Raw genomic sequence first — 14,917 nt, 5'->3', positions numbered from 1 at the left:
ATAAAATATGTGTACATAAACTAAATGTAAATCATTCATCATTTTATATCCACGCACAAACACAAACACATATACAATATATTTATTTGTTATAAATGTCTACTAACTTTTTCCAAATAAAACAAGAAAATATTTCTTTAAAATTATTAGTGATCCTCTTGCTTTCTGCTTTTCATTCATACCGTCAAAATCAATCAGGCAAAAAGGCAAAAAAAAAATCAAAGTTGACTCTCTGCCTGGTTTCACCTTGCCAAGTTGTATGCTCTATATCTAATGAGTAGAGTGTTGCACTTGATATCCAACTTGTTTGTTTTTTTGAGAGAGCAAAAATAAATTACTGTTACTGTCGTATTGCTTCGTTTCAACAGTCTCTCAAATAATAATAACAACAACAAAAGGCCATACGTATATCACTGAGTCCACGAACAAAACACACATACATACACATATATGTGTCAATATACAGTGGAAAATTAACAAACTGAAATAGCAGCAGCAAAAAGCTTATTGGCATATATGAAAAGACGTATTTTGAGTGCGACGATATATAAGCAAGTCGCAAACGAATTTCGTTTTCAGTACCACGGTGGATATAATTTTTAAAACATTTAAAGCAAAAGCAACTAAAATATTATAGCTCCTATAAACAAAAAGATCGAAAAGATGTTAGTGTCATTTGTATAAATATATATTAAATATTTAAATAATTCATATTTTTATTTTAACATAGATCATTTAATTATATTCAAACAAACGTAATAAATAATAAATATTTGCGTGCCAATCAGTTAAAATATAATTTGGGATATATTAAAAAAAAATTAATAAATAAATAAATTAAATGATGCAAGATAAATAAAATATTATATAAAATATTGACCTATAAAATATTTTAAAAAGTGTTTATGAAAGAAATTTTGCAAACGTATGTGGAGGAAAAAAATAAAAATTTTTAAATATATATAAATATTTATATAAATTTGAAATGAATGCGTTTTTAATATAATTTGATTAATTTTTTTTTTTGTTTTTTTTTTTTGAATTTTACGTAATTGCAATGTTAAAATATGTAATAAATAAATTTTATTGTCAAGGGTGTGCAATATACCGAACAAGTTTTCTATGAAAAATCAAATCATATTAACAGCAATGCACAGACCGTGAATTTAATTTTATAATTAGAATTGTGAGCTGCAAAAAAAATAGTTTATTTTTGGCGGCACATAGCCAACACAACAAAAACAAAACAAAGAAATTTTTTTTTTTTTTGCTAAATAACCCATTCTTCTTCTCACTACACTAGCTTGACAAATGCCGAACAGTAGAAATAACCAAAATAGTCAAGTGTGCAAAAACAAAAAGTTTACAAGGAAGACATTCAATAAGCAAAAAGAGTACAAAAACAAATACAAACAGTGTGTAGTGTTGTGCTGTTGGTATTACACAAAATAACAAAAAGAAAAAAACAAAAACAAAATCAAAATTTAAATTTTCAGAAACAATGCGCAAACAAAAAACAAAAAAAATAAAGAAATAAAGCCAAAAGCCAATTGACGCAAAGTCGCGTGCAAATTAAAAATTAAATTTAAATAAACGAAAAAAAAAAACGAAAAAAAATTTTTGTTAACTTAATATTGTACATTTTGAAGACAACGTCGTCACGTCAGTACTGCTGACCAATGATTTTTATGCATGCAAAAACCCTTCCACACATACACACACACGCAAGCAACACAACTAATTTTACTGTGTAAGGCATGTTGGGCTGAACTTCATGTGCATTGAGCTCAGCAAATTGCAGCAAGTGCATCACGTCATAAAATTTTATGTATATAATTAATATCAACCCTATAATTATTTTTATATATTTTTTTTTTTTTTGATAATTTTGAAATTTAAGTGAATTTAAAAAATGCAGCTGAAAAGTGTAGTCAATCAATAATCACAGAAAAATTTTTTAATACCGATAAATCGACTGAAATGGCATATAAATGCTTACCAAAAACAGCATTAAAATTTATTTTAATTACTTATCATAGAGAACGTCTACTTATTTATTAGTTGTCTACTAAAAGCATATAGTTAGTTTAATTGGAATTAAATACAAAATTATATAATTAAATTGCAATAAAATAAACTGTTTTTAATTTTAGATTTCTAATAAAACTTTAGCTTTTTTTTATAACAATAAAAACTGATAAGGTGTCAGTGTAAATTGCATGGTTTTTTTTCTTAATGCATGGCAGTTACAAAGTGCAGTGTTAATGTTAGTTAGATATTCAACGAAAGTTCGAAGAGTTCAACAATGGTGAATAGATTTTTCTACCAATTAATCTATGATAGTACCATTGGGCATAGAATTACAATAATACAGTTCTATTGAAGTTAATAATAATAAAATATTTCTGAATAGAAATTTGTCTCTTAAAGAAATCGGTAAAATGAAAATAGTTTTAAAGTTTTTGTTACTGAAAGTCATAAATCCATAAAGTAAAATTTAAGATGATTTGAATAAAGAAAAAAATTTTTGAAGAAATTAATAAAAATAAACAGAGATGTCTTTGAAATTTTTTTTTTATTATTTTTCTAATAAAAAACAAGCTGGTTTATAACAAATTTAACAGGACCTCCTTCTACAGATCAAAAGCAAATCTAAATTTGCCAATCGCAAATGACATAAATTGTTCAATAACAGTTTTAAGGGTCATAAAGAATTAAATATAAATTTAAACCAATTTGAAAGTGAAGCATTTCTTGAATAGACACCCACAATGGCGAAGTGTTGTTTTTTCGAATTAATATAAATTAATTAATTAATATATAGTATAAAATTTGAGAGATTCAAAGACTTTCTCAAGTTTAAACAATTTACAAAAAAAAAAACACGTTACATCGTTATTGTTGTAAAATTTTTAGTTTTTTTGTAAATAGTTTTTGCATTTGCATTGTTGATTTTTGTTTTCAATAAGAAAGAAAATAGCTGAAATGTACACATTATGTAGCAAATAATAATAAAAATAAATAATAATATTAATAATAAATAGCATCAATGGCAATGCCAGTAACAAGAAAGTTGCAATGAAAAAATGTGTCATTAAACTCAGAAGACTTCTGAATAAATTATTTCAATGTTTAATAAATAATAATAAATCAATTTTGCTATACTCTTGGATTAGATGAGGTTGAAGTGACGAACAAATAATAAACGTCGAAATACTATAGATAAACATTATACATATGCTAGATCAGAAGCACCACCCAAAAAACAGGTATAAAGAGCGAAACAGTAAACAGACAAACAAATAAAACAAACACAACTTCAACACTTAAATAGAAGTAAACCAACCTGGAAGATAGACAGTAAGGTCATATGTAATCTCCAGATCTTGTGAACTCATTTAAAGAGATCGCATAAATAGTGTAAGACTTACTGCAGTTCTTTCTGGTCACTGATGTATAAGAACTCACACAGAGAAACTACGCGTTTCTATTAATTTCTTTAGAAATTGTGGAAACTTATAGGAAAATGAAACAATAAGGCATTGTCTTTGTGTAAATCCGGCTCTAGCCTCCAAAAGAAATAGGTTTATAGGGAAGTACTTTTTCCAGTTTTTCAGACTGTTCATCGGTAAAAACAAAATATGTATTAGTTAAATTTGACGGAATGGAATTAGTTCTATTATTTTGTTACCGAGAACGGTGAAAAATTGCGGGAAAATATCTGCTGAGCTGCCCCTGCTAATATATAAGGTAAAAGCTATACTCTTATTTATAAGTATTTTTTCTGTAGTTCAATTCTATGTAGTACAAAGCTTATAATGTGCGAACTCATTCTAAAAAATTGATAATAGAAGATAAAAGTACACACCTCTAAAATATGTATATATGTCTAATAATTATATTTAAATAGGTAATCTAAAAATAGGTGTGTAGATATAAGAAAATGTGTTAATTCATTAAATACTGATGAAATCTATTTTCGCACTTTGACAAATTAAAAAAAAATGTGTAGGTTCATGGGTATAGATAGTTTATCTATTATATAAAAGGCATGTAATCTAATATAAATAGGTATATAATCTATTATAAATAGATTAAAAATGACTACAGATATATAAGGAAATTACATACAAGATTAGAATATTTTTAAATTAATTATTTTTGTTTTTATTGTAATTTTTTATATATTACAAGACAAAAAAGTTTTCTTGACTCAAATATTTCACAGTCGTAACTTAATTCTAAGAACTGACTTAAGTATTAATTAAACATGACTTAGTGAATATTGAAACATTGAAATTATCTCTGAATCTCTTATCAAGTGATTTATAGTAATAAAATAATAATGCTGTTTATGTTTTGTATAAAATCAGTAAATAAAAAAAAATAAAATAAGTTAAAAATAAACTCAAGTTTAATAAAAATATTAACAAAATAAAAAAATTAATAGTATTCAAAAAAAATTAATTTAAAATAATTAATAAAAATATATATAAATAAATTGTAATAAAAATATATAACAAATTTTATTTCGAAATTAAAAAATTTTATTTTGAAATTAAAAATTTTTAGTTAAATAAATATATTTTTTGTTTGCTGCCTTTTTCAAGCAATTTATGGTTACAAATTAAACAGAAAAAAATATATAATTTTAAATAAATTAAATACTATTAATTTATATAATACAGACTAAATTTAATTATAAATACAGACACATATACAAGCACATAATAAAACTAAATTATAGTTTAACGAAATTCTAATTAAAACGCCATTTAATTGCATTCAGTATTTGCATTTAAAATCAACTCAATTTAGAATTCATAAAATGGAAATTACAAAAGAATTTAAAATTAAAAATTTAAATAATTTAAAATAATGATGAAAATTCAACAAAAATAATGCAATGATTTTGCAAGCCAACAGGCAAGAAGTAAAAATGTGGCTCACACACACACAGCATAAAATTATTTCATATTCGTTAATATTTACACTCAACAAATACAACCGGCATGCAAATATTTTGAGAGCATTTTCATTCATTTAAGAGTAGTTGTTAATTCGTTAAAAATAACTCAAATTAAAACTGAGTTCTTTTCTTTCTACTATAATTATAGCAAAGACAACAACCAGAATAGAAGCGACAGTATTGTGAAAATTTTATAACAACTCACAATCAGTGTGGTGAAAATAATATTCAACATATTTTAATTACTCAACACAATTGATTCAAAGGAGAGTTTAAAACAGAAACAAAAAATTGAAAGCAAAGCAGCAAGATGAGTGGTAGAGACAATCGTGGCATTGGAGGCCACCAACAATTAACCAGCGCAATGGGAAAAATAAAAGATAAACTAACAAGACAAGGGGTACGTATTTTATTGAACTTTTAATATAATTTACTTTTACCGGATAAGGATGTATTTTTTTAATTAAAAATAAAAATATGAAAGTTAAATTTTTTAAAACACGACCTTAAGCCCAGTGAAAATAAATTATATATAAATGGATATTAAAAATAATTTTTAATACAAATAAATTTTGTGTTTAAAATTATAATTAATTTAAATATTGTAAGAGAAAAATTTTTAAACAATGCGAATTAAGAAAATGACCAAAAATTCTGTGAATATATTTTTTTGCATGTAGTAAAATTAATAAACTTAATTATTTAAATAAATTATTATCGTTAGATTATTAAATTCATGAATTTCTTAGAAGAAATATTTAATTTTTGAAAACATAAAAATATAGTCTAAACATAATTATATTAATTATTATAATTACATTATATACGATTTTATATATAATATTATATATGATATTATACATTACTTTATACATGATTTGATATCTTGTATATGACTTTATTTATATTATATATGACTTTATTAATAGTGTTATCAATGATATATGATGTTATATATAATATTATTTATAATTTTATATAAAATATTATATATGATTTTATACAAAATATTATATAAAATTTTATATATAATAAATATTATATATGATTTTATATTTTTTTTTTCGGCGAAACATTTGATCTCCAGAAAAGAAGACTTAGAAATACATTATTTGTAAATTTTACATTAAAGTCGGTTGCTCTCATCGGGATTCGAAGCTAGAATCAATTACAAAGATCGAAGTTGTTAACCACTAGAGTAGTAAGGCTACCTATGATTTAATGTATGATATTGTATATAATTATTTAATTAATTGTATTACTAATATGTGTTATTATATTGATATATATTAATAACAAATATCAATAACATAGAAATCATCATTTAAATTATTATTAACTAAATTGTTCCCTAGAAGCACCAATATACATAAGCGAAACTAAAGAATGATGTATGAGACCGTGGCCTCCTATTAAAATGGTACTAGAAACAATATTCCATAATAAAAAAAAGGGTGCTACAATAAAACCCTACCCTAACTTAATGTGATAAATAAAATAGCGAAGGTATATTAATGTTTCTGCAGTGAAGTACCCGCTAGTTTTGTAAAGCATTTAGTTTTAAAGCAGTTATATTTTTTTTGAAATAATAATATAATAGAAATAACCTATTTTTAACATAGTCTCCTTCCTTAACCTATTTCCACCACATAGCTTTTGCCAATACATAGATAATTATTGTTCTGAATAAAAGGGTGAGTAACATAAAAATAGTAAGGATATATTCAAATTAAAAAAAAAAAGTTTAATCAAGCCAATTTTCAGCCAATATCACTCATACGTCTCACTCATACAAAAACCCAATATGAAGAAAAGATTTCAACTTAAAACAAATAGAATTTCATAGATGTGTTATATATACTTATATATATACACTTATATAATGTGTGTTATTAAAACTTTCAAATGAATGCATAAGGAACACTTATTTTAAAGAGAATAAAAACAAGTTTCTTACAATACCAAGTCTTGAGTATAACATTTAGGATCTATAGGTAGATAGACAAAAGCTGGAGCGTTTAGCTTTACCAGTCAAAGAAGGTTACTTCTAGTGGTATTCTTAATATCAGACAAAGATATAAGCTCCTGAACTAGAGCAAAACTGAGTTATAAAGGATTTGATTAAAATTCCATCATTTCCCAAACAGAGACAACAGATCCATCTTGTTAAGATGGTAATGCATGTTAAGTTGCTCCGTTAGGTAAATTGGAGAAAGCAAATTTTGCTCTGACCTACCGGTCTACTTATCTTGTCTCTTTCTCTCCGATAATGAGGATAAACAGTTTTTTTTTGCCTGTTGATAAATGGAAATATCGTGTCAGTAAAGAGATTTGTCAATCTTTATCCAATCAATAGATTTTTACTTTTACCAACTACTTCTTCAATAAGGATTCGGTCTACAGTATTTAATAGTTTATGCTATTATCTTACGAGGTTATCTCCAGGTTCTTGAAGTTTTTAAACATTTTTTAATTTATAAAAAAAATATATGTATATTATGATATATTCAATCTTAATACAGTGTAATGATATCAATATAATGATTTTAAAAAAAACTAATAAAGTTAGTAATGTAATATTGAAATACTTAGTCAAAAAAATCTAGAAGCATAAAAATTATTTATATTTTTTATTATTAATGAACTCAATGCATCTTTCTATGTCAAAAACCCAAAACACGTGTCAAAGCAATGATTTAGCGATAACATTTAGTCATTAACCTTTTATGAAAATATGCCAAAATATTTACTAAACTCAAATATGTTTACTAAATACAATAACAAATTAAATAAATAAAAAAAGATATCATTAAACGCACATTATTAGTATTAAAATTATTTTTTCCTTTTAAATTTAAGCAATTTCCCATTTATTTTGAATTTTAGTATATAAATTCTATGAAAATTATGTGCATTCATTTTGAAAATAATTGAATACTATATACATGGGGATGTATGAATATATACACATATTTAAATGATATAGATTAGCTGTCACAGTAGTAGATATGACCAAAAATGCTAGTACATTGCTACTTTGATATTAAAAAAGTTTTTATTTTTTTTTTTTTATTGTTTTTATTTGAAATAAAAAGTCCCTTTTCAATATATTTCCGGTTAGGGTTAACATAATTTGCTGGATCCACAAGAAGTAAATATTATTAAGTAGTTCATTTTTCTTAACCCTTTTTCCTTTTTCATGGATTTTAATAGGGAAGTCATAAACAATATATAATAATTTGTATATATAGTAAATAAATGTCTTGTCTGTAGTCTTAGTTAACATATTAGACTTGTCTTTAAAATAATTATTCTCTAGAGATAGAGTTTACTTTTATGTGGAGCTCAGAAAATGTTCTAATATATACAATACCCGAAAATTTCATTCAGTTCAACACAAAAACAAACAGATGAAAGCCATGGACCCACTTCATAACAACAGATTAGTTGGACACATGTTTTATATTGCATATCACACAGTCTGGAGGTGTGAGGGTCATTTAATCCCAATTAAATATTTTTTCCATGATATTTAAAAGCTTATCCTTTCTATCCATAGTATGCAACATAACTCCAAAATTACATGCTTATTACATATAATAAGTGGTAGTTTACAGAAGCGTTGGTGCTTAAGGAACCAGTAGCCAGTAGATTTGTGTGACTAGTGGATCCTCCTTTCAGACTAAAAACCTGTCAACATTTTTTTAGTGGACCCAAATCAACAGTTTGTATTGACTTATTTATTGATGTTAATCTAAAAACTTCAGAAACATCTTCATTGTATTAATTACTACTAATCTAATCTGATAGGTCTATATCCCAAGTAACTGATTTACTTTATTATAATCATTAATATTCGACTTGGAGAAACACTTTTATTCGACTAAGGGGCACAATAGATCTTTAGGGTTGTAGTGCACTGTCCCTTATCCAAAAAATAATAAATAATAACCATCAACATTCAATTTTTCACTAGTTGTAACTTTCCCTATTAATGAAATGTTAAATATGAAAATGTTTGTCGAAGAAGATTGGCAGACTAAACAAAAATAATCGCAATCTGAATTCTGAAAACTATCAAAAATCTTTTTTTGTCGCATTAGCAGTTTTTCCCAAAGCAAAAGACTCATCTTATTATAGTTGATGAAATCTTCTAATGGAAGCATCGCATATACAAATATTTAAACACATTATCATATATTTTAATTACTATTTTTGTCGTCTGCTCAATAATAAAATTGATAAAGCTCGTGTGTAAACCGCACAATGGCTTCTGTTTCTAAGACATTCTACGACGCTTATACGATACGTATATGTCGTCAGTGAAAGAATAAAAAATCTCAAATTGGTTTTAATCAGAAATTTCTTTGAATTTGCAATCATTGTCTTTTCTTAATTCGCAACGTCGTCAACAACATTTTAAGAGAATCCTCAAAAAAGAAATTTTGTAAAAAGACACAAATTTCTATCAAAAATGATTTTTTTTAATTAATTAAATTTAATTTTAAATTTATAGGATGAACACGCCTATCAGCGAGTGGATACAAACGAGGGCACGCTCTCAACATCAAATACAGCTACCAGTTTAGATACAATATTACCAGAAGATCCTTTTCTATTCGCACAACAACACACACAACGTCAAACGAGTCCGCGACGTTTCGAACATCAAGAACCTACAATACAATTTGGTCCTATCATCGAAGGCGATGATATAAATGAACCGCCATTACCTTTACCAGTATCAAGTATAAATAAACTAAGTAGCACACAGGATTTGACACCTATACCACCTCCACCTTCAGTTCAACATCCGCGTGATCATCATCAACGTAGTGCACTTTCCTTGCAGAATGATGAATTACAGCGTAGCAAACAATCACTGAAGGGATCACGCGTTTCATTTGGGAAAAAAGCGGCTGATAGCAGTGATGAGGATAGCTTTGAAGATAAGCGACAAGGTTTTCAAAAGCAAAAAACAATTAGTGTTGATCATAAAGGAATTTTAAAGGTAAATTAAAGAAAAAAATTTTTTAACTTTCACAGTTAAATAAAAATTAAAAAAACTGTGTTATTTTTAGGATTTAAAACACATTTTAGCAAATGACAATCGACGTCAATTTCAAGAGAAAAAACACGTATCGTTAGACATAAAAGGCACTCGCTTTCTGCAAGATCTTTTAAAGGACTCATCGTCAGAAGAAGAGTTTCGCACAAATCGTAAAGATTTTCAAGGACGTAAACATCAAAGTTTAGATCCGCGTGTCACTTTCAAATTAGACAGAGTATTACAGGGTTCCAGCACAGATAGTGATGAAGAAGCCGATGATGCCGAACATAAACGCCTAATACATCGTCCCAAAGATATAACAAAACCAGTTATTATTGACTTTAAGGATTTAGAAAGCGAAAGTGAAGAGGATTACGATACGTCAAGGCAACATTTCCAACAAACGCGTTCAATTAGTACAGATTCAAGGAAAAGGTATGTATCTATATTAATTTTATGATAAAGTTTCTACATTAGTATGTATATGATATTTCCTTAACTCCTGACAACTTTAAAAGTATCAAAATGTGTAATGGTGATTTCCTACTGTAGGAGTTGATGTTCACATCAACGGGCGCACTTTAAATCTAACCGAATGTATTGCACTTCATTAAACTTAATATATATTCAATATAATAGATATGTTATTAATCAAGTTCAAGATTTTAGATTTTTTGTTATTTTATCAGTATCTACTTAAATTTTTACAGTCACATTAGAGAGATAATGAAATTGTAAAAAAATCTCATGAGTATTAGTTATATCCACATTTTCATTCGGGCACATTTAATGCCAACTGTAATGCCCTCAAACATGCTTAAGAAAACCAATTACATTCTAATTTCGACTATATACATCGATTTCCTAATGATGTATGGCGACTGCTACTTATATCTACCTATTTTCCTGTTAATTAACTATTAATAATTAACAAAACTGGCCAATCTAGTTAAATATCCACTTATACCAAAAATCACTGCATCAAGGAACACAATAGCTCTCTAGGTCATAGTGCAAAAAATTCCCGCCAATATAATAATAACGCAGTCAATTTCAGTACAGTTTCGTTTCTAATTAATTAATTTTTTCTAATTCTATATAATTAGAAACACTAAGAAAAGTCCCAAGTATAAATTATAAACAAATTCCTGTTTCAAAATTTATTTCAGGCAATCAATAGACCTAATCTAAAATATGCGGTTAGTAACTAATTTTAATCACTTTTAAATACACAACACAACAAAGTGATTAAAAATCTGCTCGTGTCAAAATAGATGACATAGTGCCAAAATTTTATTAATATTTTCACTTTTAATAAAATACGCTACAATAGAGCAAATGTCTATTTAATTATTAAAAACTAAATTTCAAGAAGATTGTATATGTATTATAGATAAACAATATTTTTTGCCATATACTAAATGTACACTACAATGTAGCATGTAGAAAGAGGGGTGAATAATGCAGAGTACTTCACCCGGATGTAGCCAACTATTGAAAATAGAGTGCTTTCCGTATTATATATCTTCCATTTCTTGAAGTAAGAAATCACTATCTATATTTGTGATTTTCATATCGGAAACCCTACATATCGAGATAGTAGATTAGGTTTTTGTAACTACCTTAGTTTGGAATGATTGTGCTGAATGAATAAATGATTTAGTTCTAAGTTACTCAATTATTTTTTCTTGTACTATAATAGTCGATATAGAGTGGTACAATATAAAATAATAATAAAAAAAAAGTGAATTCTGTATCGAATTCTGTTCATTTAGCAAGAAAACCATTTTGATGCTACATTACTCCTAATATAATGAGTAGAACATTGGGCATATTAAAACTAACCGGATGCGTTGTTGAAAGTAAGTATCTGTCTAATTCTAATATTGGATACATCGCTGAGTGTATCAAAAAATAGGGCGCCTTTGAGCTTAAGCCTAGTTGGAGACAAGCATAGACTATGAAACAATAGCTTTGCGTCTCTACTACTAAGAAAATCCCTGCTACTATTTTTAGACTTTCATACTTTTTTTTTAATTCTATGAAAACTACTACAATTTCCTACTAATTTTTTTAGACTGGTATAAAATGTTATAAATTCTTTATGTATTCTTCTTGACTTTATAAAAACTACTTCTAAAAAGTTCTTACTACTTTTCTTAACCTAGCAAAAACATATTATCAGTCTTTCATTTCGTGATGCTTATTTTTTTTCTATTCCTAGAGACTATGATATTCATCGTAGAAAATATTATTTTTGAAGACTCTTATTTGTTTATAATATATACAATTATTAATATTACACATTATGATATCAGTACCAGTGTTTATTTAAAAATTCATGAATTATAGTTGTTAAAATAGTTCCGGAATGTGACCTTTGTAGAACTTAACACATTATACATATTATTTATTTACTATTTATTATTAATATATATACATTAATATTTTTATTATAGCCATCGCCTTTACGAAATGGATGAAATGGGCAGAAAGAAGAATGAGAATTTACGAAATTCAGTACCATTTATAAGACAAATAACAGAAGATGGCAAACCAAAGTTGGAAGTCTATAGACCGACAACAAATCCTATTTATATATGGACACAGGTAAGCACAGATGTTAATTGATTTAAGTAAATTTTAATATCAATTTGAAAATTTAAATTTAAATTCAATTTATTTTTAAATATATGGAAGCACATAAACTAGTAGAACAAACGACGATAGATATAAACTAGCTAAACTGCTAAGCTAAGTAATTCAGTTAATGAATTAAAAATTTACTGCAAAGCAAGGACTATGAGTATTTATAAGTAATAAATACTAAGAAAAATATGTGGGGGCAATTAATCAATTATCACACATGCCTACACCTATGATATATGTATGTAGTGTATAGTCGGTAGTGTATAGTGTGTCTAGTGACTTTGTTACTATATGACCATGTGATACGCTAACAGTAAATGAATGCAAATAATTGAACTTTAATCTTCATTATCAGTTTAACGCTTCACAAGTGAACAAGTCCTTCAAGTATATACAAATCAACGATCGACGAAATCGTGTGTAGATTTTACTGGTACTAACCAAACAAAACAAGCAGATCGGTTTTATAGAATTTGTAAAATTATCTATCAAGATGCATTCGTACTCGTCGTGATTCAATTAAATATATAAAACATAATTATTAATAATATAAAAAAACAAAAACAAAAAAGATTTCATTATAGTGTACATTAGTTTATCAATTAAATGAAATAGACAAAATAGTAATAAAAAAAATCTATATTAACTATATATATAAAAATAATTAACAGAAAACCATTGCTGATGAGTAATTAAATAAATTCGTTTTGTTTTGTTTAATTACATATAATATATATAAATATATAGGAATATGTTATATACTAAATAATAAGAGGAATTTAAATAGAAAATCTGTAGATACAATTATTTAATTGGTACATTCACAGCTATTCACTATTAATAATTACCGTCATTAAAATAAGTTGCGCTACATATTACTTTTAATTGAATTAATATTAATATTTTCGCAATTTTTTTTTAATTTAGTCTTTTGGAATTTTATTATTTTGTATTTAATATTACGTTTTCCCAAGAACGCTTCGAAGAGATAAGAATGTTTATGAAATTTACAGATCAAACTGAGATTGAACGAAACGTAAAATTTGATTTTCTTTCACCTCGACGATCAGTAGATGCCGTAAGCTCAAGTTCAGCTCGTTGAAAATATCTGAAATATTCTACGATTCCGATTTCATTGGACAAATCTTGTAAAAATTCTTGTAAAAGTGAATTTACAAAATTTAAATCGAATTTATTTTAGTGAAAATTTATTTATTAATTTTTCAAAGGAAATCGTAATTAAATGCAAAATAATATATGTATTTACATATTAATTTAATAAAAATTTCATAAAAATAAATAAAAGAGTAAAATAAGTGTGTTTAACAAAAATTTAAATAAATTCAACTGAAAAAAAAATCCTTCGACATGAAAATCCTTATGCGAGCGGATACTCACGTATCCTTTTCAGTGCCAGTCGACGAACCGAAAGCGAAATGCACTTACACACAGGTTAATAATTAATTTTATTAATAATTTATATTCGTACTTAAAAGATTTAATTAAAATATGCATACGTTTTGTCAAGAAAATGTTAACAAATGTAAGAGAGGCACAAATTCTTATTCTTCATTTATTGACTATAAAATATTGGCCTTAAAATAATAATATAGTAGGCTCCCAGCGAAATGGAAGAAAAATAAAATAATATATATTATATATATAATATTAATATTATTATGTTAAAAAAAGTGACTAATTGCAAGCTAAGTGTAGTTAGAAACATTCATTCTGGTAATATAGTAAATGTAATATTACGTTATCTGGATCTACGGGAATTAATATTATATTATACAATAAATAATGTAAATAAATATAAATGTAATAAGAAGAAATAATATAAATTCTTTATTCAAATAAATTTTTTAAAAAAATACATATATATTTTTAAAAAAAAAACCTTTAAATAGAAAACCGTAATGTATTCCACAACAAAATTTTTATATATAATTAATTGAATTTTTTGGCTGATCATACAATACAACTGTTAATTGACTATAATTACTAAAAACATGATTGCATTATAAACATTTTCTTGATAGTGTATATACATATTGGAAATAATACCATATACTACTTGTATAATGTTATAACATGAAAAAATATATATAATAAAAAATAACATATATATGTATGTATGTATATCGGAACAATTTATTGAACTCAACTATATAAAATAATCAATCGATGATTTTTTAAACCACAACACATACGAACAGTTGAAGAGGAGGATCGTATCACTACTAAGA

At 25.8% G+C, this 14,917-nt stretch overlaps 3 protein-coding genes across 4 annotated transcripts in view; 2 read left to right on the top strand and 1 right to left on the bottom strand.

Annotated features, from left to right (window-relative positions):
* LOC119682289 (zinc finger FYVE domain-containing protein 9-like) overlaps nucleotides 1-14,917 on the top strand; it is a 225,511-nt gene that overhangs the window by 110,943 nt on the left and 99,651 nt on the right. The window lies entirely within an intron of this gene.
* Nucleotides 1-14,917, bottom strand: part of LOC119682296 (FK506-binding protein 2-like) — a 204,481-nt gene that overhangs the window by 94,098 nt on the left and 95,466 nt on the right. The window lies entirely within an intron of this gene.
* LOC119682294 (facilitated trehalose transporter Tret1-like) lies at nucleotides 549-12,665 on the top strand. Its single transcript, XM_038095702.1, has 5 exons — nucleotides 549-665; nucleotides 5,118-5,369; nucleotides 9,486-9,980; nucleotides 10,051-10,454; nucleotides 12,479-12,665. The coding sequence occupies exons 2-5, from the start codon at nucleotides 5,280-5,282 to the stop codon at nucleotides 12,648-12,650; spliced, it is 1,161 nt and encodes a 386-aa protein (XP_037951630.1). The 5' UTR covers nucleotides 549-665; nucleotides 5,118-5,279; the 3' UTR covers nucleotides 12,651-12,665.

This window comes from Teleopsis dalmanni, chromosome 2 (genome assembly GCF_002237135.1).
Source record: "Teleopsis dalmanni isolate 2A chromosome 2, ASM223713v2, whole genome shotgun sequence".
Classification (NCBI taxonomy): Eukaryota; Metazoa; Arthropoda; class Insecta; order Diptera; family Diopsidae; genus Teleopsis; species Teleopsis dalmanni.
Note: the sequence above shows the minus strand (reverse complement) of the source record. Positions and strands in the feature narration are given on the sequence as shown.